The 22,752-nt window shown below is 42.5% G+C and overlaps 1 protein-coding gene across 3 annotated transcripts in view; it reads left to right on the top strand.

The window, feature by feature from the left end:
* The first annotated feature begins 1,134 nt into the window (after positions 1-1,134).
* CYFIP1 (cytoplasmic FMR1 interacting protein 1) overlaps positions 1,135-22,752 on the top strand; it is an 86,956-nt gene continuing 65,338 nt past the window's right edge. For all 3 annotated transcript variants that reach the window (XR_009263942.1, XM_058736925.1, XM_058736926.1), the window contains exons 1-12: positions 1,135-1,257; positions 1,333-1,422; positions 2,802-2,879; positions 3,134-3,235; positions 4,115-4,296; positions 7,447-7,543; positions 7,655-7,783; positions 9,041-9,145; positions 11,506-11,597; positions 14,724-14,841; positions 19,513-19,635; positions 20,689-20,814. Coding sequence is in view for 2 of the 3 variants with exons in the window: in XM_058736925.1 (XP_058592908.1) it covers positions 1,141-1,257; positions 1,333-1,422; positions 2,802-2,879; positions 3,134-3,235; positions 4,115-4,296; positions 7,447-7,543; positions 7,655-7,783; positions 9,041-9,145; positions 11,506-11,597; positions 14,724-14,841; positions 19,513-19,635; positions 20,689-20,814 (1,359 nt within the window). In the remaining variant the exon portion in view is untranslated. The remainder of the gene's footprint in view (positions 1,258-1,332; positions 1,423-2,801; positions 2,880-3,133; positions 3,236-4,114; positions 4,297-7,446; positions 7,544-7,654; positions 7,784-9,040; positions 9,146-11,505; positions 11,598-14,723; positions 14,842-19,512; positions 19,636-20,688; positions 20,815-22,752) is intronic.

Here is a 22,752-nt window from a genome sequence, read left to right as displayed (position 1 = left end):
TGCTGCCTCTGGCCATCTGGGAGTTTTCTGTGGTCTCAGGGATTGGGGTGTGAGAGGATCAGATCCATGCATTTGTCTCTTGGGCATGGGCCCAAAGTTCATGAGCAACTTTATGGGCTTGCTCTTCTGAGATTCTTCCTCTCCACATTGTCCCTGGGGCTGTCCAGTACCTTTGGGTTCCTTTTTTGGTTCTTAAGCCAGCAGCTTGGGGGTTTGGTAACTTGCCCTACCATGTACTTCTATACCCACACTTTGTCTGGGGCCTAGTGTTGGGAGGATCTTCTTCCATTGAGTGTTCTCATCCAGCCTGTCTGCTGCTGTTTCCTTCTCACAATACATGTAGCTGCCTCATGTGTCCCATCTGGGGTCAGAGCTGCCCCACATGTCCTATCTGGGATCAGAGCTGCTTGGTATGTCACATCTGGGGTTGCAACTGCTTCTACTCCCTGTGGCCTATCCAGGTTCAGACCAGCATTCAGCTGGAAGCAGGCTGGAGTGTGCGGTCTCCTCTCCTGGAGCTGGCACAGATGTGTTAGATGACATCCACCTTCATTTCTGTGCTTCTCTGTACTAGCCTTCGAGTTTATGCTCTCAGTCCTTTGCTAACACCTCCCTGTTTCATGTTGGCCCTTGGCCCTCAGCTTAGCCTCTACAGGCTGACCATGGAGAAAGGGCTCTGGCCTTTTCCATTTTCATCCTTAGTGTGTAACGTTGCTTAGAGGACCCACCTGGGAAGGTCTGCATGCTGGGAAGCACTGTTGCCCCCTTAGAGGATGTGCTGGCTTCCTTGAGGGCAGACATGGTGTTGAAGATGATATTCCCTACTCTGGCCCTGTAAGAGCCCCTCTGGGAGCCCTCTAGAGACGATGGCCTTAAGGTGGAAAGGGTGACAGGAAGCATGTGCCCTGCTCTATGACACTCCTGGAAGCTAGAAGAGGCTACATCATGCCTCCATTGCCAGCAAGCCCTAGAAGAGACACCAGACTCTGGGGGATTGGTCCTGACACCTCATCCACCCCCAGTTCCCTCAAGTGAGGGGTCAGGGGAAGGGGGTCTGATTGCCACACCTTGGAATGGTTGTCAGAGTATTACTACCCTTCCTCACAGTACAGGTGGCTCTGTGTTTTGTTCTAGGCCAGGATGGCAGCCCAGGTGACACTGGAGGATGCACTGTCCAATGTGGATCTCCTGGAAGAGCTGCCTTTGCCTGACCAGCAGCCCTGCATCGAGCCCCCACCATCCTCACTGCTCTACCAGGTGTGTGCCGAGTGGAAGTGGGGTGCATTGCCTGCAACACTGACCTCCACGTGATGGTTTTTCTCTCCCTTTCAGCCAAATTTCAACACTAATTTTGAAGACAGAAATGCATTTGTCACTGGGATTGCAAGATACATTGAACAAGCAACTGTCCATTCTAGCATGGTAATTCCTTCTGTATGTCTTTGTTTTCCTTGGGGGAATAGTACCTGTAATGACAAATGTAAACCTTTTTGGTATTATCCTGATATGATCTGTGGTAAGGAAAAAAAGAAGAAAGTGGATGAAAATGCCTTATGTTTTTAAAAAGACCTTTGTGTTTCTTATTATAAACATAATACATATTCTTTCTGAAAATTTAGCATTTATGGCCCAGAGAAAACCTTTGTCAGCATTTTGAGGGAGTCCCATTCTCTCTCCTCTTTATATTTTTATTATTTTTTTAATGTTTATTTATTGATTTTGAGAAAGAGAGTGCACAGTTGGGGAAGGGGCAGAGAGAGAGAGAGAATCCCAACCAGGCTCTGCACTGTCAGTGCAGAGCCCAGTGTGGGGCTCGAACTCGTGAACCGTGAGATCACTACCTGAACCGAAATCAAGAGTCAGATGCTTAACCGAGCCACCCAGGCACCCCTCTCTCCTTTTTATTTACACTTGTATTCACGAACACAGTTATACACTAAGATATGACTTCGATTGCATGAATGAATTGCAGTGTTATTATGTATTTTAATGATTTCATGAACTTTTCACTTGTCTTTAAAATGTGCCAGATAAGGTAATTTTTCATAACTGTATAGTTCATTTTGTAAATGTCCACAGTTGAATTACTTTTGCATGTTTACTTAGTTTCCCTTTTTTTCTTTGTAATAGAAAATGCAGTGATGAATATCCTTCCAAATCCATCATTATTCCCATTGGTAGATTTGTAGAAGTGAAGTTACTGGATTCAAGGTTGTAAACATTTTAAAGCATCTTAAGAATATGATGAAATTGTAGTTGATGTTTTTAGAACATCTCTGAACTTCTTACCATTTTTATCAAAGGAAACAATGTGAAAGGAGTAGACACTAAAGCAGTTTAAAAATGATGGCAGTCCTCTTTGCATGGATGCTCTCTCTGGATTTTAAGTGTTGCAGAAATACAGCTTTTCCTCCCCTGCACTGGGGATGGCAGAGCTGCCTCAGTCTTAAGAGCCTTGAAGACCCTGTGCGCATCTGTGCTACTTCAGGTCTGCACTGGCAGCAGGTTGTTTAGGGTTGAATGGAGCTGAGGAATAGTGGCTATGGCAGGTGCCTTGGGCTGTGCTGGCTCCTCTCCAGCCAACAGAAGCTGTGAGAGTGTTTGGGCGGTCATTGTGGCCACACTACTGCACTGAACGTCACCAGCCTCTTAGCAGCTGTCTTGTGGTGTGCAGGTCCTGGTACTTGTCTATTCTCAAAGTGAGAGGATACTATGAAGTATCTGGGTTTTAGCAACATGGCATTTCCTTTCTTATGATCATTTTCCTACTTGGCTTTGATTTGCCCTTTGTACCCTTGCAGAATGAAATGCTGGAGGAGGGCCAAGAGTACGCGGTCATGCTATACACCTGGAGGAGCTGCTCTCGGGCCATCCCACAGGTGAAGCCATCCCAGCCAGGCCACACTGTCATTCCCGTGATTCCGTCCCTGCTGGCCACGCCCCTACCACAGACCTCACTCCTACCCTTATGGTTCCCTCATCTCAGCCAGACCACACCTCCATGCCACCAGCCCTGCCTCTATCCCACCAGTACTTTCCCCCTCCTGCACCCTACCCCACAGCCTGCTGGGACTGCCTGCTCTCCTATCTAGCTAATTTGAAGCCTCTTTATGTCATACTTGTTTATTCCTAGGTGAAATGTAATGAGCAGCCTAATAGAGTGGAAATTTACGAGAAAACCGTAGAGGTCCTTGAGCCTGAAGTCACAAAACTGATGAATTTTATGTACTTCCAGGTAAAATGGTGAAATAATCCTAGGGGTTTAATGCAGAGGAGTAGGAATCTGGCCCACTCTCACCCATCACCATGACTTACTAAACAAAGTGTATGTGAATTAAAGCAGCCATCATGGCCTCTGAGACAAAAGGGCATCAGACCTTTGTCAGTCTACAGCTTTACTGGCCCTTCTAGAATATAAATACGTCTTCTGTGTTTCACTTCTCTTATTTCTTTAAGAGTGAATTTCCTTCATGAAGACTGCTTTCTGTCAGTTCCAAATATGTTTGTCTTTCTGCCAGTTTGTACTTTTGATTCATCTGGTTTTTCAGATGTTTTTCTCTCAGCCTCTGCTGACTGTCCACTTAGTGGTCCTTGGCCTGCCTTGGCTCCTTTGGCCCATCGGTTGGGTGGAGTAGCCACAGGGAGGGGACTTGCTGGCTTTTTAAGGATATACTTTGGAAATGTATGAAGGTTTTTATTATAGATTTCTTCAGCCAAAGGAGAAGATAGAACTTATTAGGAGATGAATTTTTGTTTTATCTTAAAGGTTATTAAGAGGAATAATTTCCCTGCCCCCATCTTCACCTCTGAAAGTGAAAACATCTGTTTGTAGACCTTCTATTGGAGCATTTCCTCAGTAACTTTGCTTGAATAATCAACAAAATTCTTTTATTTTAGGGATATAGTTGGTAAAGTGGAAAATTAATGGTGATTATCACAGAGCAAAGGCATGTGGAAATTACTTTATAGAAACAAGTCTCATTACCTGAGCTGTAAATGTCCACTCATTTGGGTGGGTATTTCATCAAAGAGTAACAGTGACTGTGCTTGAAGGTGGGCATGGAGTTGGCCCATCAGTGACAGCAGGTTTTTTGCCCTCCCTTCCTTTTTTCAGAGAAATGCCATTGAGCGTTTCTGTGGGGAGGTGAGGCGCCTGTGCCACGCGGAGAGAAGGAAGGATTTTGTGTCTGAAGCCTATTTGATCACGCTGGGAAAGTTCATCAACATGTTTGCTGTGCTGGATGAGTTAAAGAACATGAAGTGCAGTGTGAAGAATGACCACTCGGCATATAAGAGGTGAGCTTTGACCTTGTGCCCTAGGACCTTGCAGAGAGTGCTCAGGCAGGCAGAGTGGTTCTTGATATAGCCGCATGCTCTGCACCTAGTAGGTGCACATCCCATATGTGCTGAAATAACCACAACTGTTTGGTAGTGGTTGTTTGGCAGGCTCAGGACTATTTGAATACACACTCCTACGTGTAAGATGCAGGGGTAGCTGGCAGATTATGTGTGTGGCGATGTATTGAGTGAGATGTCTTCTCATAGAGTATGTGTACATTGTGGTTTTATAAGCTAGAGCTGAATATGGACACCCTGGTCATCCTCAAATGTTCGTTGAGGACCTCTGGGTGCTCAGCACATGTGAGAAGACAGATGTGCACAAGACCAATCCCTGTTACAGAGGGTTAGGGTCACCGTAAGGCTTTTGGCTCCATAAGCATCTTGATGAACAGCACCTCACTTCCTGATTGTACATTTTGGGAAGGTACACACCATCACAGCAGTGGGCAGAGCTGGCCTGTGGACTGTCTTGGGGTCACACTGAGCTTCCAGGTCCCCAAAACCAGCTCTCCTCCAGGGAGAATGTGGAGAACTTCTGGAGAAGAGAATTGGAAAAGGTGGGTGTGCCATGGAATACTGTGAGGGAGCAGTTGATGGCAGGAAGAGGAAGAAGGGTGGTTGGTTAGAACAAAGCGAGCTGTCTTCTAATAAACTTTCTTTAGAAAGTCTGTGCTTGGTACTGTTGAAGGCATGGTTGGCTGGAATGAGATGCTGACTACTGTTTCTTCTGCTAGACTAAGAATCTTTGCTGTGAAATTAAATTTGATGAGATTTTACTTTGCATTGGAATAGGCTTTAGTTGTGTTGTATCTGAAATCACACAACCGTTGTCGGGTCTTTAAAATAAAATCAACATGGGATATAGTGCTAAACAGATCTAAGGTTGAGGCAGCAGTAGGAGTTAAGCTGGATCACCTAGGGTTTTAAGCTTGGTCCATGTGAAGTTAAGTGTAGGCATTCATCACCTAGAATTAGCTCTATACAGAAGCCTGGATCTCCAGAACTAGAGAATCCTTGGAGTTGACCTATTAACCTTGCTTGAATAGGAAAGTCTGGAGTTGACCTTGTTTGATGTGCTTGCAGGCAGTCCGCACCCCCTCTAGGAGCCACCCCAGCTCTCCTGAGGACACAGTGGGCCTGGGGCACCCCCCAGCTTCCATTGGCTTCTTCCTGTGACCTCTGTTTGGGATCCCCTATCATCTTCCCAGATAATAACCCCCATTTCTCCCCAGCCCTCACACACTTACACTCACACTTTTTATTTGCACCTGGAAATAGCTAACAGTACAAATGCTTCTGAGTATAAATGCCAGGATAACCTATATGGTGAGGCTTGAGGAAAATAGAAAACAGCATCTTTGATTTTAAGTTTATTTATTTTGAGAGAGTGAGACAGCATGTGCCTGTGTGTGTGCGGGAGAGGGGGCATCTCTCAGCACATAGCCCGATTGGGGACTCAGTCTCATGAACTGTGAAATCATGACCTGAGCCAAAATCAAGAGTCGAACTCTTAATCGACTAAGCCACCCAGGTGCTCCAAAAAAGTGCTGTCATATCAGGGTTCATATTAGGTTTAACTATATAATTTATTTATTTATTTTTTTATTTTTTAATGTTTATTTTTGACAGAGAGAGAGAGAGAGAGAGAGAGAGAGAGAGAGACAGAGCATGAGTGGGGGAGGGGCAGAGAGAGAGAGGGAGACACAGAATCGGAAACAGGCTCCAGGCTCTGAGCTGTCAGCACAGAGCCCGACGCGGGGCTCGAACTCACAGAGTGCAAGATCATGACCTGAACCGAAGTCAGACGCTCAACCAACTGAGCCACCCAGGTGCCCCTAACTATATAATTTTTTAAAACCCAGAGAAATAATAGTGGTTTAAACAAGATTGCAGATTATCTCTCATTTCTCTCTCATCTGAAAAGTCCCAAAGTAGGTGATCTGCAACTGATGAGGGGATTCCACAGTCCTCATACCAGGGCTTCTGCTCTCCTTCTGCTCTGCCATCTTCATGTGTTGTCTCACGGTCCAAGATGGTTGCTTGAGCTCCAGCTATCATGTCTGCATTCCAGTCAACAGGGAGACAGTAGAATAGAAGGGATCATACTGTTTCTTATCCATATACTTCCAAGTACTTTGCAGTGCTTTTCATTATATCTCATTGCTCAACCATTGGTCATGTGAAGATGAAGCACATTGCTGTAACATGGAAATTCAGGATTTATTCCTAAGGAGGTATGGAGGAAATGACTGTTGGGATAGGTTATTAGCCTTTACCATAGGAATTTTTTTCAGTAAAACCCCAAAGTTTTTAGGTTGCACAGACATGTCCTTAGGTGGCCAGTTTACGCTAAACTTTTTGGGGGACAGCCCTAGATGTGCAGAATGCTCACATTCGCTGCTTTATGCTGCTTTGCAAGACTCAGAGACTCAGTGTGTGCCTTCCAGTCTTATTGGACCTAAGTGTACAGGCAATTCTGTGTATGCTGTTTCCTCTGTCCTCACATTTTCTCTGTGGGTAGGTCAGGTGGACAGTTGTTTGTTATAGATGTGATAAGTGAGGTTCAGGAGAGTTCAGGAGGTCAGTCCAAGATTGAGCGGTGTTTTGGTGGTGAAACCAGGATTCTGTCTCTGACCTTTGGCACCAGAACTGTGTGTGGTCCCTGACTTGTGGGAGACATGGTGGCCTGGAGGATTCTTGGTGGAGAACATGGACAGTGCCGGCCATCTTCATTACCATACTCTGGGAGTCACAGAGGGGGAGGCAGTCTTTCTCAGACTTAGGAACAGGTAGCCCAAGGGAGAGGCCAGTGTGCAGGAAACCCCCAGGAAGGCCTGTGGTTGGTGCTGCCATGTCTCTGAAGAAGTCCATTAGCTGTTGGACAGTGAGGTCGTGAGCTGTCCAGGTTGGCAGAAGAGTGACCTGGAGTCCAGGGTAGAGAAGTTTGAGGAGGCTGAAATTATAACTCGCTTCTAAGACCTACATTATCACAGATAACTGTAGCCAGATAAAGTAATCCTGATTTTCTATGCTTTTTTTTTTTTTTTTATCATTAAGTCCGTTGGTTATATGACCTTTTTTTTTTTTTTTTTTTTGATTTCAAAGGGCTGCTCAGTTTTTACGTAAAATGGCGGACCCACAGTCTATCCAGGAATCACAGAATCTGTCCATGTTCCTGGCCAACCACAATAAGATCACCCAAGTAAGGCTTCCCCCACCCTCCCCACTTTGGCTGATGGTGTGCACTGCTGGGGTCTGAGGGCCAGGGAGCTAGGAGCAGTCAATGGCATGGATTTCCCACTTTGTGTTTCAGTCTTTACAGCAGCAGCTTGAAGTGATTTCTGGCTACGAAGAGCTCCTCGCTGATATTGTGAATCTGTGTGTGGATTACTACGAGAATAGGATGTACCTGACACCCAGTGAGAAACACATGCTTCTCAAAGTACGTGTATGGGCATGGCTGCTCACATAACTGTGCAGAGAGACAGCCTTGCTCTCAAGAAGAGGCTGTGCTTTGACTGTGATGCTCTTGCCAACCTTTTCTTATTCTCACGCTTGCCGTGTGTGTGTGTGTGTGTGTGTGTGTACACGTACGTGTGTTTGTGTACACAGCACCCTCCACCCTGCTCACAGCCTGCACTATAGGCTCTCCAGACACATTCCTTTGAATGTGTCCCAGGCTTGATCCTATTGTCAGGTATATGACATGCCTACCCCTGGAGAACGTGCTCATGACTGAGGAGTCCTGGTCAAGGGCTTCTGTCAGCATTAGCTTCTTGTAGCAAAGTTATCATCAGATTCTACTTGTTAAGGATGTGATTCCTAAGAATTAACACTACTGTGTCTCCATGATTGTAGTAGACTTTTCTTGGTCAAGAGCATGGCCTTTCACTATACTTTTCTTTATTACTCAGTTTTAAATTGGGGAGTGTTTTCAGTGACATTTCTTACTGGGATGAGGAGAAGTCAGTTCTGCCATTGCATTTGCTCTGCTTTCCACCTTTGGGAAGGATGGCCCTGAAGAACACTGTGCTGAGTGTCCTGTCAGCACAAACCCTTCCCTGTAAGAGTGGGCCCAGCCCCAAGATCTCTTCCCCACAGGAGAGCATGGGCAAGTTGGTGCCCTCTCTAGTGGAGCACTTTATGACAGTGGAAATATTCTATTTGTGCCATCTGGGGTGGGAGTCCCTGGCCATGGATACTTATGGAAATACATACTTAGTATTTCATTGGGCTTAATGAGAGGTGGGTGTTTGTGCCTGGAGAGGACAGTAAAATACGCACAAGAAATGACACAGATAAAAGAAGAGCTTCTTATGAAGGGATAGCTATTTATGAGGAGCTTTTAAAAGTGCTTTTTGAACTTTTTGTTTAATGTTTATTTATTTTTGAGAGAGAGACAGACAGAGCACGAGCAGGGGAGGGGCAGAGAGAAAGGGAGTTACAGAATCCGAAGCAGGCTCGAGGCTCTGAGCTGTCAGCATAGAGCCCGACGTGGGGCTCAAACCCATGAAACCTCGAGATCATGACCTGAGCCAAAGTTCGATGCCAACCGACTAAGCCACCCAGGTACCCCTAAAAGTGTTTTTTGAAAGAAGAATGAACTCCCACTTCAAATATATGAACTGTAGCATTAGAAGTTTTTATGAGTAATTAAACTTTTAGGTCTGAGTTTTATGTGCCATTTTGTGATTTTCAGGTCATGGGATTTGGTCTATACTTGATGGATGGGAGTGTCAGCAACATCTATAAACTTGATGCCAAGAAAAGAATAAACTTATCCAAAATTGATAAGTACTTCAAGGTGAGTTACATTTTTTCAGATAAGCCTTTCTTATCAAGTGTATACACTTAATTTTAGGAGTTAAACCTCTGTGCCCCATATTTGGAAACATGGGTGTGGGCAGTGGGGCGGGGGGAAATCACTGGCTCCCATCTACAAAGGCAGCAGTTTTGTCTGGGTTTGAACCTTGTATAAAGGGCATCATGCCAGGTGTACTCTTTTGTATCTAGCTGCTTTCACTCACTTACTAGATTCATCTCTGTGAGATCCTGAAGCTGTAGTCCTTAGGTTTTCATTGTGGTATCACAGCCCATTTTATTATTATACCTCAACTTATTTATCCATTCTGCTGTGATGGACATGAGTTTTGGCTGGTACGAACAGTGCTCCTTTGATTTAGTGCACATCTGCGCATGTTTGTGTTTGCTCAGGGCTAGGATTGGGGGCCACAGGCATATACATTTTCAGTGTTGGATGTAGGCTAACAACTTCCCACATGGCTATGCTGATTTGCATTCCCATCAGCTATGAGTGAGCCTTCCTGTTGCTCCACATCCTTTGCCAACACTTGACACTCACTTTTTTGAGGAAGTGCATCCTAAAGGGTGTACATCATTGTGATATTTTTGGCTGGCATTTCCTTGTGGTTTAGTTCATATTTCTCTGATAACTTCACACTCTTCATCTTTTGTGTGTTCTCTTGTGAAGTGTCACTTCAAGTTTCTTGCTCCCTACCCCGCTCCCCCACCCCCCTTGATTTATAGTTCTTTATATATTCTGGGTACATGTTCTTTGTTGAATACATGTGTTATAAAATACATGCATTCTGTGCTTCTGGCTCTCCTTTTCACTTTCTTAAAGGTGTCATTTGGTGGACAGCAGTTTTTAATTTTAATGTAGTCTAATGTATCAATCTTTAATATCTACTTTAAGAAATCTTTGTAGGGGTGCCTGGGTGGCTCAGTTGATTAAGCTTCTGACTCTTGGTTTTGGCTCATGTCATAGTCTCACAGCTCATGGGATCGGGCCCCATGTCAAGTTCTGCACTGACAGTGTGGAGCCTGCTTCGGACTCCCTCTCTCTCCCTCTCTCTCCCTCTCTCTCTCCCTCTCCTTCCCTCTCTCTCTCTCCCCCCCCCCACTTGCTTTCTCACTCTCTGTCTCTCTAAATAAACAAACATTAAAAAAAAAAGAAATCTTTATATAGAGCAGGCTTATGAGAATTTTCTTCTTGTTACCTTCTAGAAATAGCACTATTTCTTTTTCCGTCTAGATCTATAATCCTCCTGGATCTGGCCTCTGTGTATGGTGTGAAGAAGGGTGTTGACATTTTTTGATTTTTTTTTTCCCCTTATGGGTATCCAGTTGATTCCGTCCATTTATTGTAAAGGTCATCTTTTCCCCCATTGCTGTGCATTGTTGCCTGGGTTATAAAGCAGGTGTCTATATATATGTGATACTGTCTTAGGTTTCCTGTCCTCCTCCACTGCTCTCCATGCTCCAGGGCAACACTGTCTTAGTTGCTATAGCTTTCCGTAGAACAGATCTGCTTATCAAGAAGACTTCAAGTTACGTTCTTCAAGATTATCTTGGATATTGTCCCTTTACCTTTCAAAATAAATTTTAGAATTGGCTTGTTGATTTCCATATACACAAACACATATATGCACTATCCATAAACCATTTTTCTTCTTGGAATATTGTTTTGTTTTGATGTTTATTTATTTTTGAGAGAGCATGGGTATGGGAAAGGTAGAGAGAGAGAGGGAGACACAGAATCTCAAGCAGGCTCCAGGCTCTGAGCTGTCAGCACGGAGCCCGAAGCAGAGCTTGAACTCACGGACCACGAGATCATGACCTGAGCCAAAGTCCGGTGCTCAACTGACTGAGCCACCCAGGCGCCCTCTTCTTGGAATATTGTTTGGGATTCCATTGAATTTATAGATCAATTTAGGGAGTAAAAAGTACCAAGTCTTCCAAAACGTTAACTTGATATATTTCTCCAGTTACTTAGAACTTTAAAACTTTCTCTAGAATTTTTAGTAGTATTTTTGTTTAGAGGTCTTGAACATATTTTGTTAGATTTATTCATATATATTTTAGTTTTTTTTGATGCTATTGCAAGTTGTTTCCCTTTAGATTTTAATTTTCTGTTTGTTACTAATATATAGAAATGCAAACTGATATTTTTTTATGAGCATGGATCTAGCAACAAGGTAGGTTAATTGTAATATTTGAATTAGTTTTATGAATATTTGTTCTTAAATTGTATTTTGTGCAGAGATAGTATTCAGCCCATAGTAATTACTACCATTATTCATTGATTGTATTTGGTGAGTAAACATACATAATGACCTTATTTTTTTTGTTCTTTGAATATAGCAGCTCCAGGTTGTTCCACTATTTGGGGACATGCAAATAGAACTGGCAAGATACGTCAAGACCAGTGCCCACTATGAGGAGAATAAATCTCGGTAGGAGGAGAGTGAGTTGTCCAGTTAGAACATTCTGCAGTGTTCTCATTGTGGTTTTATAACACTTATTTTTCTAGAGAGAACACCTTTGACAGTTTTAATCATCTGGAACCAAAACCAAAAACCCATCTGGTAGGCCCTGTCACTTGTGACTGCCTACTTTTAAATTTATTAAAACATGCAATTTATTTTCTTCGTTAGAGAAATTTAACCAAGAAATTTAACCAAGAAATTTATTTTCTTGGTTATTTTCTTGGTTAGAACATCTGTATTTCATTTTTTTTTTTAAATATGTGAAATTTGTTGTCAAATTGGTTTCCATACAACACCCAGTGCTCATCCCAACAGGTGCCCTTCTCAATACCCATCACCCACCCTCCCCTCCCTCCCACCCCCCATCGAACATCTGTATTTCAAATGTTAGTAGTGGCTACTATGTTAGGACAGCTATAGAACTTTTCCATCATCAATCGCTTCTCAGCCTTTTGGTTAAGATCAAGTATAGAACTTTTCCATCATCACAGAGAGTTCTTTTGGATAGAACTCACAGAGAATGTCCCAAGTGTAAACAAGTGGCACACTGGTAAATGCTTAACAACTAGCCCTGCTGGGCAGTGGGATGTTTGCATTTATATTACAGAGCTTATAAAACTATCACTGAAGAGCCAAATCCAGCCCAGGGCTGTTTTTGTAAGATCTCTGTTGCTGTGAATGGCCTTTACATTTTTTTTTTTTAATGTTTATTTATTTTTGAGAGAGAGAGGGAGACAGGATCCGATGGGCTCTGCGCTGATAGCAGAGAGCTCGACAGGGACAGGGCTTGTTGAACTCACGACCTGAGATCATGACCTGAGCAGAAGTCTGAAGCTTAACTGACTGAGCCACTCTGGCCTTTACATTTTTAAAGGGTTGGTTTTTGTTTTTGTTTTTGTTTTTGTTTTTTTTTAAAGAAGACAATGGCTGTGTGACAGTGTAGCCCACAAATTCTGAAGTATTTACTTTCTGACCTTGTACAGAGAGAGTTGGCCAGCCCCTGGCATAAAGAAAGGGTCTGTAGCTCACAATTACAGATGAGAAAAAAAACACACCATACTCTTTTTTTTTTTTTTTTGTAGATTCCACATAGCTGGTTGAGTCTTCACGGGATGCTTTGTTGACTCTTGCCAAACAGGTGTATCCATAGCCAACCTACAATTGCAAATAGCCATGATTTTGAAAAATCAATTACATCTCAATCTGCTTATTCAGAGGTTGGCAATCTTTTTTTGTAAAGGCTGAATTATAAACACTTTAAGGCTTTGCAGGCCACATGTGGTATCTGGCATATATTCTTCTTTTCTGTTATTGTTGCTTTTTTTTTAATTTAAGAAATGTGAGTACCATTTTGTATGGCTCTAGGGCCGTATAAACACAGGTTGTGTTTGGTCTGTGCTGTAGTTTGTTGAGGTCTGTGCTAGCTTATTCCCTAATAAAATTTACCATTAAATTTGATATAACATCCAGTTAGGTGACTTCTCATTCTTCTCTAAGTTACGTTCATTAAACTGAAACCTCTTTCTGCTTCAGCACTAATTCAAGCTCTGATCTGGAGCATGTGCTGATTTACATGGTGTAAATACTCCTGCCATGACTGACTTGAGGCTAACAACTTGTTTCAGCTCTAGTAGCATGCCATTACACAGTGCTTCTACCCTAACAGACACAGATGAGCTCTAGATGAGAGGTAATGGTAAAACCAGTAAGACAATCAGGAAACAATGAGTTTTGCATGCTTATTTCTATTTTTTTTTTAATTTTTTTTAATGTTTTTATTTATTTTTGAGACAGAGAGAGACAGAGCATGAATGGGGGAGGGGCAGAGAGAGAGGGAGACACAGAATCCGAAGCAGACTCCAGGCTCCGAGCCATCAGCCCAGAGCCCGACGTGGGGCTAGAACTCACAGACTGCAAGATCGTGACCTGAGCTGAAGTCGGACGCTTAACCGACTGAGCCACCCAGGCGCCCCTTATTTCTATTTTTTTAATATGATTTATTATAAGTCAATAGCATATAATTGGTGTTAGTGGGCATTTAACAGCCACCTTGGGAGGTGCCTGAGCAAGTAGCGGTGAGCTTTGAGAGCCCAAGCCACTAGCCCTGTACTGACATCTGGGTCTAGAAAGGGTGGCCAGAGTGTGTGATGTCAGCAGTCAGGTTCTGGGCTCTAGGGCCTTGCTTTAAGTGGACATGCTTTTTGGGGCCTGCAGGGGAGGCAGGTTTATTGAGAGTGGAGCCTGGTCTAGGGCCTGGGCCACATGTACTCATTGCAGACTCAGGGAGCCACCTTGGATGATGCCAACATAATCATTGCATCATCCTATGGTGGAATCAGAAAGTAAGAAAGGACTGCTGCTTGAGACAGTGTCCCCATTATTTTGAAAAGTGGTAATCTGAATTCCTTCCCTTCAAGCAAAGAGGACCAGCTTGTTAAAAACATGGTGAGAGTGTCTGTGCTGAGTGTGAGGGAGCAATGGTTAGAGCCCTAGGGCCCATACTTTCTGCCTAAGAGCTCCAACAACTTTTAATTCTTAATAAACTTCTTTCCCATTAAATTGACTATTTGCTGCTAAAATGGTGTATTGTGCACATAAGTCAACTGTCTAACTTCCAAGTAATGTCAGTTTTCAACTCCCTGTAAGGATAACTTTTGTTTCGGAGTCTTTGGCTGACTTGTTTTCTACTATAGCTTATGTTTTCACATGTGAGTAATAAAGAATTCTTAGTTCCCACCAAATCTGCAGTATGTGTCGAGGGTCCTTGCACGGTGATGCAGTATCCTAAATCCAGCAACACCTCTCAGCTTTTTGAAAGTAGTTGGCTGATTAAAGAGAAATTATGATTCCTTTTCCAAAACGCAGGTATCGGAAGATAGGACAGTGACCCTAACACAGGGAGATGGGGCTGGCTGGCTACTTCTTTGCTGAGAATTCATATTCTCTCCGAGCCTCTTTCTCCTTGGCAGCATGCAGGACCAGTAGGCCATCCTGTGTGCCTGCTGTGCATATGTCCCTGGCCACCCAGCATTTGATGTATAAGTCTTATGCAGGTACCCTTTCAGGTAATACACATTTTCCCTTCACTGCCAGATGGACATGCACATCATCCAGCAGCAGCCCGCAGTATAATATCTGTGAGCAGATGATCCAGATCCGGGAGGACCACATGCGCTTTATCTCAGAGTTGGCGCGCTACAGCAATAGTGAGGTAAGTGGATCTTCCATGCCTGCCTGTGCTGGTACCTAAGGCCACAGCTGTGCAGGAGCCTCTGGCTGAATAGGAGGACATATCCTGTGCACCCAGAGGAGGGCCTGTAGTTGGGGGTAGAAGGAAGCACTGTTTCACCTATAGGTCTTTTTAATTCCTTCCAGCTTTGCAGCTGGGTTTTCTGTGTCCTTATTTGGGCTGGTCACATTTTTCTCATCTGCCAAGCATAGCTCCAGGCCAGCCCTGCCTGTATGTGGGGTGGATAGGAGTGGAGAGGTCTGAGTCCAGAGGAGCAGTGGGAATGTCATTTTTCACATCTGAGCAGGCAGGGCAGCGAGGTCAGGGACAAGCAGTAGTCAGTGGTATGGGTGTTACACATAGTCTTTGAGGGACCTGGGGACTTGAGACCACATACACCGGTCTGGTTTTTGAGACTATGGTACCTCAGGGTTCTCAGGAGGACCATTAACATTTGGAGGGAGTAACTCTGTGTTGACCCCACCTACTGCAGGGCAATGAGCTCCCCTGTTTCTCACCCAGCAAACACTAGCCATCATGTAACCAGAATGACTGGAAGATAGTCCAAATGGCTCAGAGCACATGCTTATTCCAAGCAGACCCCTGGTGGCCAACTCCCCAGAGAGAAGGTAGTATCTCACTCCTTCCCAGCCACCAGCACAACCCACAGGATAGAAATGGGGTGGGTGTTCAAGAAGGCTGTGCTGATAGAATTGTAAACCAAACTCTTGGAAAGCTCTCAGACAACATGTAGAGTTGATTTCTACCCTAAAAATAGGCGCATTTGACAGCATGTATGGTTCCTGTCTATTTTTCCTCTGATTTCTGCTGTCATACCTTTATAATTACAGTAACGGTTTGAATAAGAAAAAAGAGATCTGTCTTTGAATGCTGCACAGTTGTTTTTTTTTTAATAAAGTTTATTTATTTAGAGAGTGAGAGAGAGAGCACAAGCGAAGGAGGAGCAGAGAGATGGAGAGACAGAATCCAAGCAGGCTTCACACCATCAGCACAGAGCCCAATGCAGGGCTTGAACCCACGAACTGTGAGATCATGACCTGAACCGAGATCAAGAGTTGGACACTTACCGAGTGCCACCGAGGCGCCTCTGCACAGTTTATTTTTAAACAGATTTATGGATATTTAATCCACATACCATACAATTCACCCATTTAGAGTGTACAATTCAAAAGTTTTTAGTTTATTCACTGAATTGTGTAACTACCATGATAGTCCATATTCGAACATTTATTACCCCCAAAGCAACTCCATACCCATGTGCTTCTGCTCTGTATATAGATCAGAGGTTCCAACCACCCTCTCCTTTGGGTTTCCATGTGACTTACAGAGATAAGGGCTCTTTTTAAACATGGCTATAGTACCATTATCATACCTTAAAAAAAAATCAAGTATTCCTTAATATTAAAATCATTGTTTAGTATCTTCTATCGACTCACAAATGGTTTATTTTTCCAAGTTTGTTTGCCTCAGTATCCAAATAAGTTTTGTACACCGTAGTTGGTTGGTGTGTCTCTCACTCCCTGTGGTGTCATTTGCCATTGATATGGTTTGAAGTGTTGGGGTTCAGAGCCAACAGCCAGGAAAGAATTTTTGAAATGTCTTTGGTGCATAAAGGTGGTTTTATTAAAGCCCAGGGACAGGAACCATGGGCAGCAAGAGCTGCACTAGGGTTGTGAGGAGTGACTAATTATATAAGATGTTTTGGGGTTTTTTTAAGTTTATTTTGAGAGATTGCACACGTATGTGTGTTTGTGAGCAGGGTAGGTGCAGAGAGAGAGAGAGAGAGGTTGTGTGCACATGCAAGCAGGGGAGGGGCAGAGAGAGAAAAAGAATCCCAAGCAGGCTCTATGCTGTCAGAGTAGAGCCTGGCGCAGGTCTTGATCTCATGAACCACGAAATCATGATCAGAAATGAAATCAGGAGTTGGACGTTTAACTGACTGAGCTACGCTGATCCTCCTACATAAGATTTTCTTCCTTTGGAGGACAGGGTAATGTTAAGGCTCCAGGAAACAGTCTGTAGGTTTCTGGAGATTACCTTTTTTCTTATAAATCATTGAGACAGTGGCAAACTCACGGAGACTCGTCCTACATGACTGTGATCTCTATCAGTTAACCCTTTGTTTTTCCCTTCCTTTGTTCTTGGGTAGCTAGGAGTGCCTGAAGAATGTCACACATATCCCACTGGGGTGTGAGCTTGTGCTTTGCCTTCAGCTTGCCTTTTGCTCCTTCATCATCATGTCCCCTGTGCTTCCACTGCGTTGGTTTTTAGATTCAGGGGCCTGATTAGACTCCTCTTTCATCTGGCCACCTGGCCCATAATTTGCTGTGCTGCAGTCTGCTAGAGTGCTGGCTGTCTCACCTGGGTTGTAGACAACCACTGTTCACTGCCAAATGTATGAATTCATTAGGGCTGCAACCTGATGGTACTCTATTCACTCCTTCTCAACTCCTCTAACAGTTGAGCCTTGCTCTGCATGTATGATTCCTTCAGGAGAGACAGGTCAGAGCTGGATGCCTTTACTATGCATATCACATTTTCAAATAACTGATTCTCTAGCATCATCTAAGGTAATAAACTTTTTTGAATACTCTTTTGAAGTAAATCTACTTCAGATTCTTTTTTTTTCCCTTTCATGCTGAAAATCCTGGTTCTTAATTTGACTACAGCATTTTTTGACTTGATGTCTTATCTTAGTATACACTTACCAGTCTTAAAATAGCAATACCAGCACTGGTAATAACAATATAGTTACTAGAAACAATATAATTGTATATTGTCATATGCGATGTTATAATATATTATAATGACAATATAATTACTAAAAAGTATTTTAAGATTTCTTTTGTAGTTAATTTTGTCCTTAGATTTTCTCCCTCTAGGGTTAGAGAACAAATCATTGTTTTTCTTTCTTTCTTTCTTTCTTTCTTTCTTTCTTTCTTTCTTTCTTTCTTTCTTTCTTTCTTTCTTTTTTCTCATTGTTTTTCAAAGTCACTTGAAGTGGTTTTTGTTGGTCTCAGCCTCCTGATAGTGATACCTGAGGGACTCACCTATCTTTGGCAGTCTCCATAGACATGTCCCCGAGCAGAGCCAATACTGTGGCTGCACAGGCCCTGTGGTTCTTACTGCAGCTGCAAGGTGTACCTCAGCAACAACCATCAGGGAACTTTGGGGGAAAAAGGCATATGTACTCAGAGTTCTGGAAGGCACATGGCATGCCTGGGGCCACAAAGTGAAGTGACAACGGAGTGTGGACCTCGAGCTCTGTCTTTATTAAAAGACCAGGGTGTAGGGTATCTAGGATTTCATTGGTTTACTCTTTATAGGCAAATTTCAAACATAAGAGCAGGAATGAGGGCAGTAAAGTGGGTCACTCGAGTGATGAGTTATGTAGGTCACCAGAGCTTTCTAGAAGGGGAACTTCATAGATTGGGCTACCTGGCTCTTTATCTACTTATGTAGCTGGTACTGTGTTTATTCTAGATGGATGTTTTTGAAATAGATGCCTCAGCAATCAAAAGGTTAATGCCAGGCACTTACACTATAATAAAAAAGCTCATTGTCAGATACCTGCACTACCTAGTTCCTCTGTGCAGTCATGCACCCAATTCAGGTACACACTTTAATTCATTGTTTCATTTTGCTTTTGAGTTTTAAGGATTGCTTTTGTCCCCTAATTTAATTTTATATCATAATTATATAAAATATTTATGTGGTTCCAAAGTCAGAGGTACAAAAGGAGGTATATTCCTCTCCACCCTGCACTTTCCTGTCTTTTAGGTAGCCATTCTTAAATTTTTTTTTTCTACATTTATTTATTTTTGAGAGACAGAGACAGAGCACAAGTTGGGGAGGGGCAGAGAGAGAATGAGACACAGAGTCAGAAGCAGGCTCCAGGCTTTGAGCTGTCAGCACAGAGCCCGATGCGGGGTTCGAATTTACAAACTGAGAGATCAGGACCTGAGCTGAAGTCCGACGCTTAACCGACTGAACCACCCAGGCGCCCCTAGGTAGCCACTCTTAAATACGAGTTTTCAGAGGCACCTGGGTGGCTCAGTCAGTTAAGCATTAGACTTCGGCTCAGGTCATGATCTCACAGTCCGTGGGCTTGAGCCCAGTTCCAGGCTCTGTGCTGACAGCCTGGAGCCTGCTTCAGATTCTGTGCCTCCCTCTCTGTCTGCCCCTCCCCTGCTCACACTCTGTCTCTCTCTCTCTCTTTCAAAAGTAAAACATTAGAAAAAAATTTTTTTAACTCTTTTAAAAAAGTAGAAAAAATAAATTTAGGTTTTCATTTTTTATATAAGCAAATACACAGGATGTGCATGTTTTCCTTTATTAGCTAAGTAGAAGCATAACTATGCACATGGTTCTCTTAACACCATGTCCTAGAGATCCCTCCAGCACAGTCTGCAGAGACATTCTCTTCTTTGAGAGCTGCAGAATGTCCATTATCAGGGCTCTACTGTTGCCAGCCTTTTGTCATGGTAAAGGCTCATATGCCTACATCATTTTGTAGTTTTGCAAATGCACCTTTAATGTAGATTCCCAGTGGGTCTGATAGGTCATGGGGTAAATGCATAAGTGACTTTTCTAGATGTAGGGCAACTTCTTGATGTTCCTGTGTTGCTCTAGGTTGTCACAGGGTCGGGCCGCCAGGAGACTCAGAAGACAGATACCGAGTACCGGAAACTCTTTGACCTGGCGCTTCAGGGCCTGCAGCTGCTGTCTCAGTGGAGTGCTCACGTGATGGAAGTGGTAGGCACTCTATGCTTGCTTCTATTTGGAAATGCAGAGATCTGAAAGAACATCTACCCCTGGTTGGTTACAAGTGCTTTTCTTCCCAAGGCCATCAAGAAATTAACTAAATGATATTTTTTCTGCATTAACTTTAGTCTTTGGTTCGAGAATGAATTGGCTTTTTATTTCTAACCCTAGAAATAAAAATGTATATCAGTCTAAATGTTTCTAAGATGGCTCAGAATATGTTTTGTCTGTTTATAAAAAAAGTCTTATCTTTTAAAACATTTAGATAGAATTTGTACCATTATGATTTTTAATTCTCATGCAATTTATTATTTATTTATTTATTTACTTAGAGAGGGAAGGGAAGGGCAGAGAGAGGGGGAGAGAGTGAGAGAGAAAGAGAGAGAAAGAGGATCCCAAGCAGGTTCCATGCCCAGCATGGAGCCCAATGCAGGGCTCAATCTCACGAACTGTGAGATCATGACCTGAGCAATCAAGAGTCAGATGCTTAATTGTCTGAGCCACCCAGGTGCCCCTAATTCTCATTTTTTTAAAACGCTTTCTCTGTGGAGGTCCAGCCATTGGTTTCTTTTGTTTAGCATTACTAAAATAGTTTCTGATGTGATATGAAGATTTGGATACCTGTAAGTTTTGGAAGATTTTCCCTCCTCTTGTTTACTTTGATTAGATGAAAATTATTAAATCAGATGAGCACATGATCATTTGAAGAGCTGATTTTAAAAAGAAGTGGTGATGAAATGGCTAGTTTTAGATATTCAACACAAAATATCCTGGACATTTTACCTGATATATTTCTTAAACCTGAAGTCACATGGCTAGAATGTTATGGAGATGAACTCTGGTGTGTGTGTGTGTGTGTGTGCGTGCATGTGTGTATGTGTGCATAGTGTATGTGTGAGCATGCATGCATGTGTGTGATTTTCAGATGCAGCTAATATTAAAAGACTAACCTTTGGTTACTTTGGTGATGGCCATGTCAGTCAGACCAGAAGGTAAGCATTTTACGTTCAGTGTGGATGTCTCCCCCTTTTCTGACCACACCAGTATTCATGGAAACTTGTGCACCCAACGGACAAGTACTCCAACAAGGACTGCCCAGACAATGCTGAGGAGTATGAGCGCGCCACCCGCTACAACTACACTAGTGAGGAGAAGTTCGCCCTGGTGGAGGTGAGGTTTGCTTTCTTTTCCTCCTTTGACTCTGGCCTCAGACTGTCTTCCCATTCAAAGCAGAGGCAAAATCTTGAGTAAAATTCAATGAATAGTTTCATGTTGTTGCTTCTGTATAGGACAACCCTTTGTATCTGTTGTAGTTGTCAGCAGAACAATAAAATAGGATGTGGGTTTCTGGTCTCTGTATTGATAGCTCCCCGTGAAGATCAGGGGTTTGTTCACAAGTGTCTGGGAGTAGGACACATCTTGGGGGAGGGGGCAGAAGAAGAACAAAATGTGGACCCTGGTGGTCTGAGAGGACCCCCTGTGTTTCCAGCTGTTGTCACCAAGTTCTTTGCTCTCACATATGTTGGCTGTGTTCCCTCAGCTCTGTAGTGTCTTCATGAGCCTTTTGATGAACAGAAGTTCTTAATTTCAGTGCCATCGAGTTTCTTTTCTTTTGTAATTGGACTGTTTTTTGTCTTGTTTAAGAAAACTTTGCATACCCTAAGGTCATAAGATATTCTCCTCTACTGCCTTCTAGATGTTTTATTATTCTGACTTTCACATTTAGATCTGAAGTTCACCCCAAGTTAGTTTATTTTTAAGTTTATTTATTTAAGTAATCTCTACACGCAACGTGGGGCTCAAACTCACAACCCCGAGATCAAGAGTCACATACATCCTCTTCTAACTGAGCCAGCCAGGCATCCCTCTCCTCCCCCCGCACCCCAGGTTAGTTCTTAAAACACTTCTGCCCCCATTGCTCCATCTTGCCACCTTTGTTGTCAGTCAAGCGACCATTCATATATGGGTGTGATTCTGGTCACTTTTCTAATCCATTGTTTTAATTGGTCTATCCTTGTTCTAACACCACCTCCTTCTTAATTACTGTAAGTTGATTCTGTGTCAGGTAAAGCAAGCTTTTCTGTCTTCAAGAGTTCCTTGGTTATTCTTGCCCTTTGTATTTTCATACAAATTTTAGAATCATTTTTTCATATCTCACAGTGAAACCTCTTGGAATTTTTTATGGATATATGAATAAACCTATAGATCATTTTAGGGAGAATTGATAAATTTAGAATATTGAGTCTTTTATGAACATGATATATCCCTCCATTTATTTAGATTCTCTTTTATAATCTGTAAAACTCTTCCACATCTTTTGTTAGCTTTATTTCTAGGTATTTGATACGAGATGGTTTATTTTAAATTTTTTCTAAATGTCACTGCTATTTAACATGTAAATTATTTTTTGTATTTTTCTTTATATCCACTAACTTGTCTAAACTCATTTATTAATTGTAATAAGTTATCCATTAGATTTTCTACCTATATAATCATCTGAAAATGATGACAGTTTTATTTATCCCAATTTTCCATTTTTATTTGTTTTTTAAATCACACTGGGTAGGATCCCTACTTGTTAAATAGGAGGCACTAGGCTTTGTCTCATTCCTCATCTCAAAGGGAAAGCTTTCAACATTTCACTGTATAATGTGTTTGCTATAGGTTTCTTAATGCCAACAATCATCAGTTTAAGGAACTTGTGCTCAATTCCTTATTTGCTAAGCGATTTTATTATGAGTTAATATTACTTCTATTAAACCCTTGGCATCCACTGAGGTACTCCTGTGACTTTTCTCTTTCATTCCATTAATGTGTTAATATTGTTAATTTATATTGATTGTGAGGGTCCCCCCCCCACTGGTTGGTTTGTCTTTTTGTTTTTTTGTTTTGTTTTGACCAGGTTTAAGGTAGCCTTGCATTCCTGGTATAAACTCAACTCAGTCATAATAGATTATCCTCTTTATATATTGTTAGATACAGTTTGCTAATATTTGGCTTAGGATTTTTATATCAAACTTGATGAGTGAAGCTGTCTTTTACTATCCCTTTTAAAATAAACCTTTTATTTTAAAATATTTTTAGAGTTACAGAAAAATTGCAAAGATT

This window comes from Neofelis nebulosa, chromosome 7 (genome assembly GCF_028018385.1).
Source record: "Neofelis nebulosa isolate mNeoNeb1 chromosome 7, mNeoNeb1.pri, whole genome shotgun sequence".
Lineage (NCBI taxonomy): Eukaryota > Metazoa > Chordata > Mammalia > Carnivora > Felidae > Neofelis > Neofelis nebulosa.
Note: the sequence above shows the minus strand (reverse complement) of the source record. Positions and strands in the feature narration are given on the sequence as shown.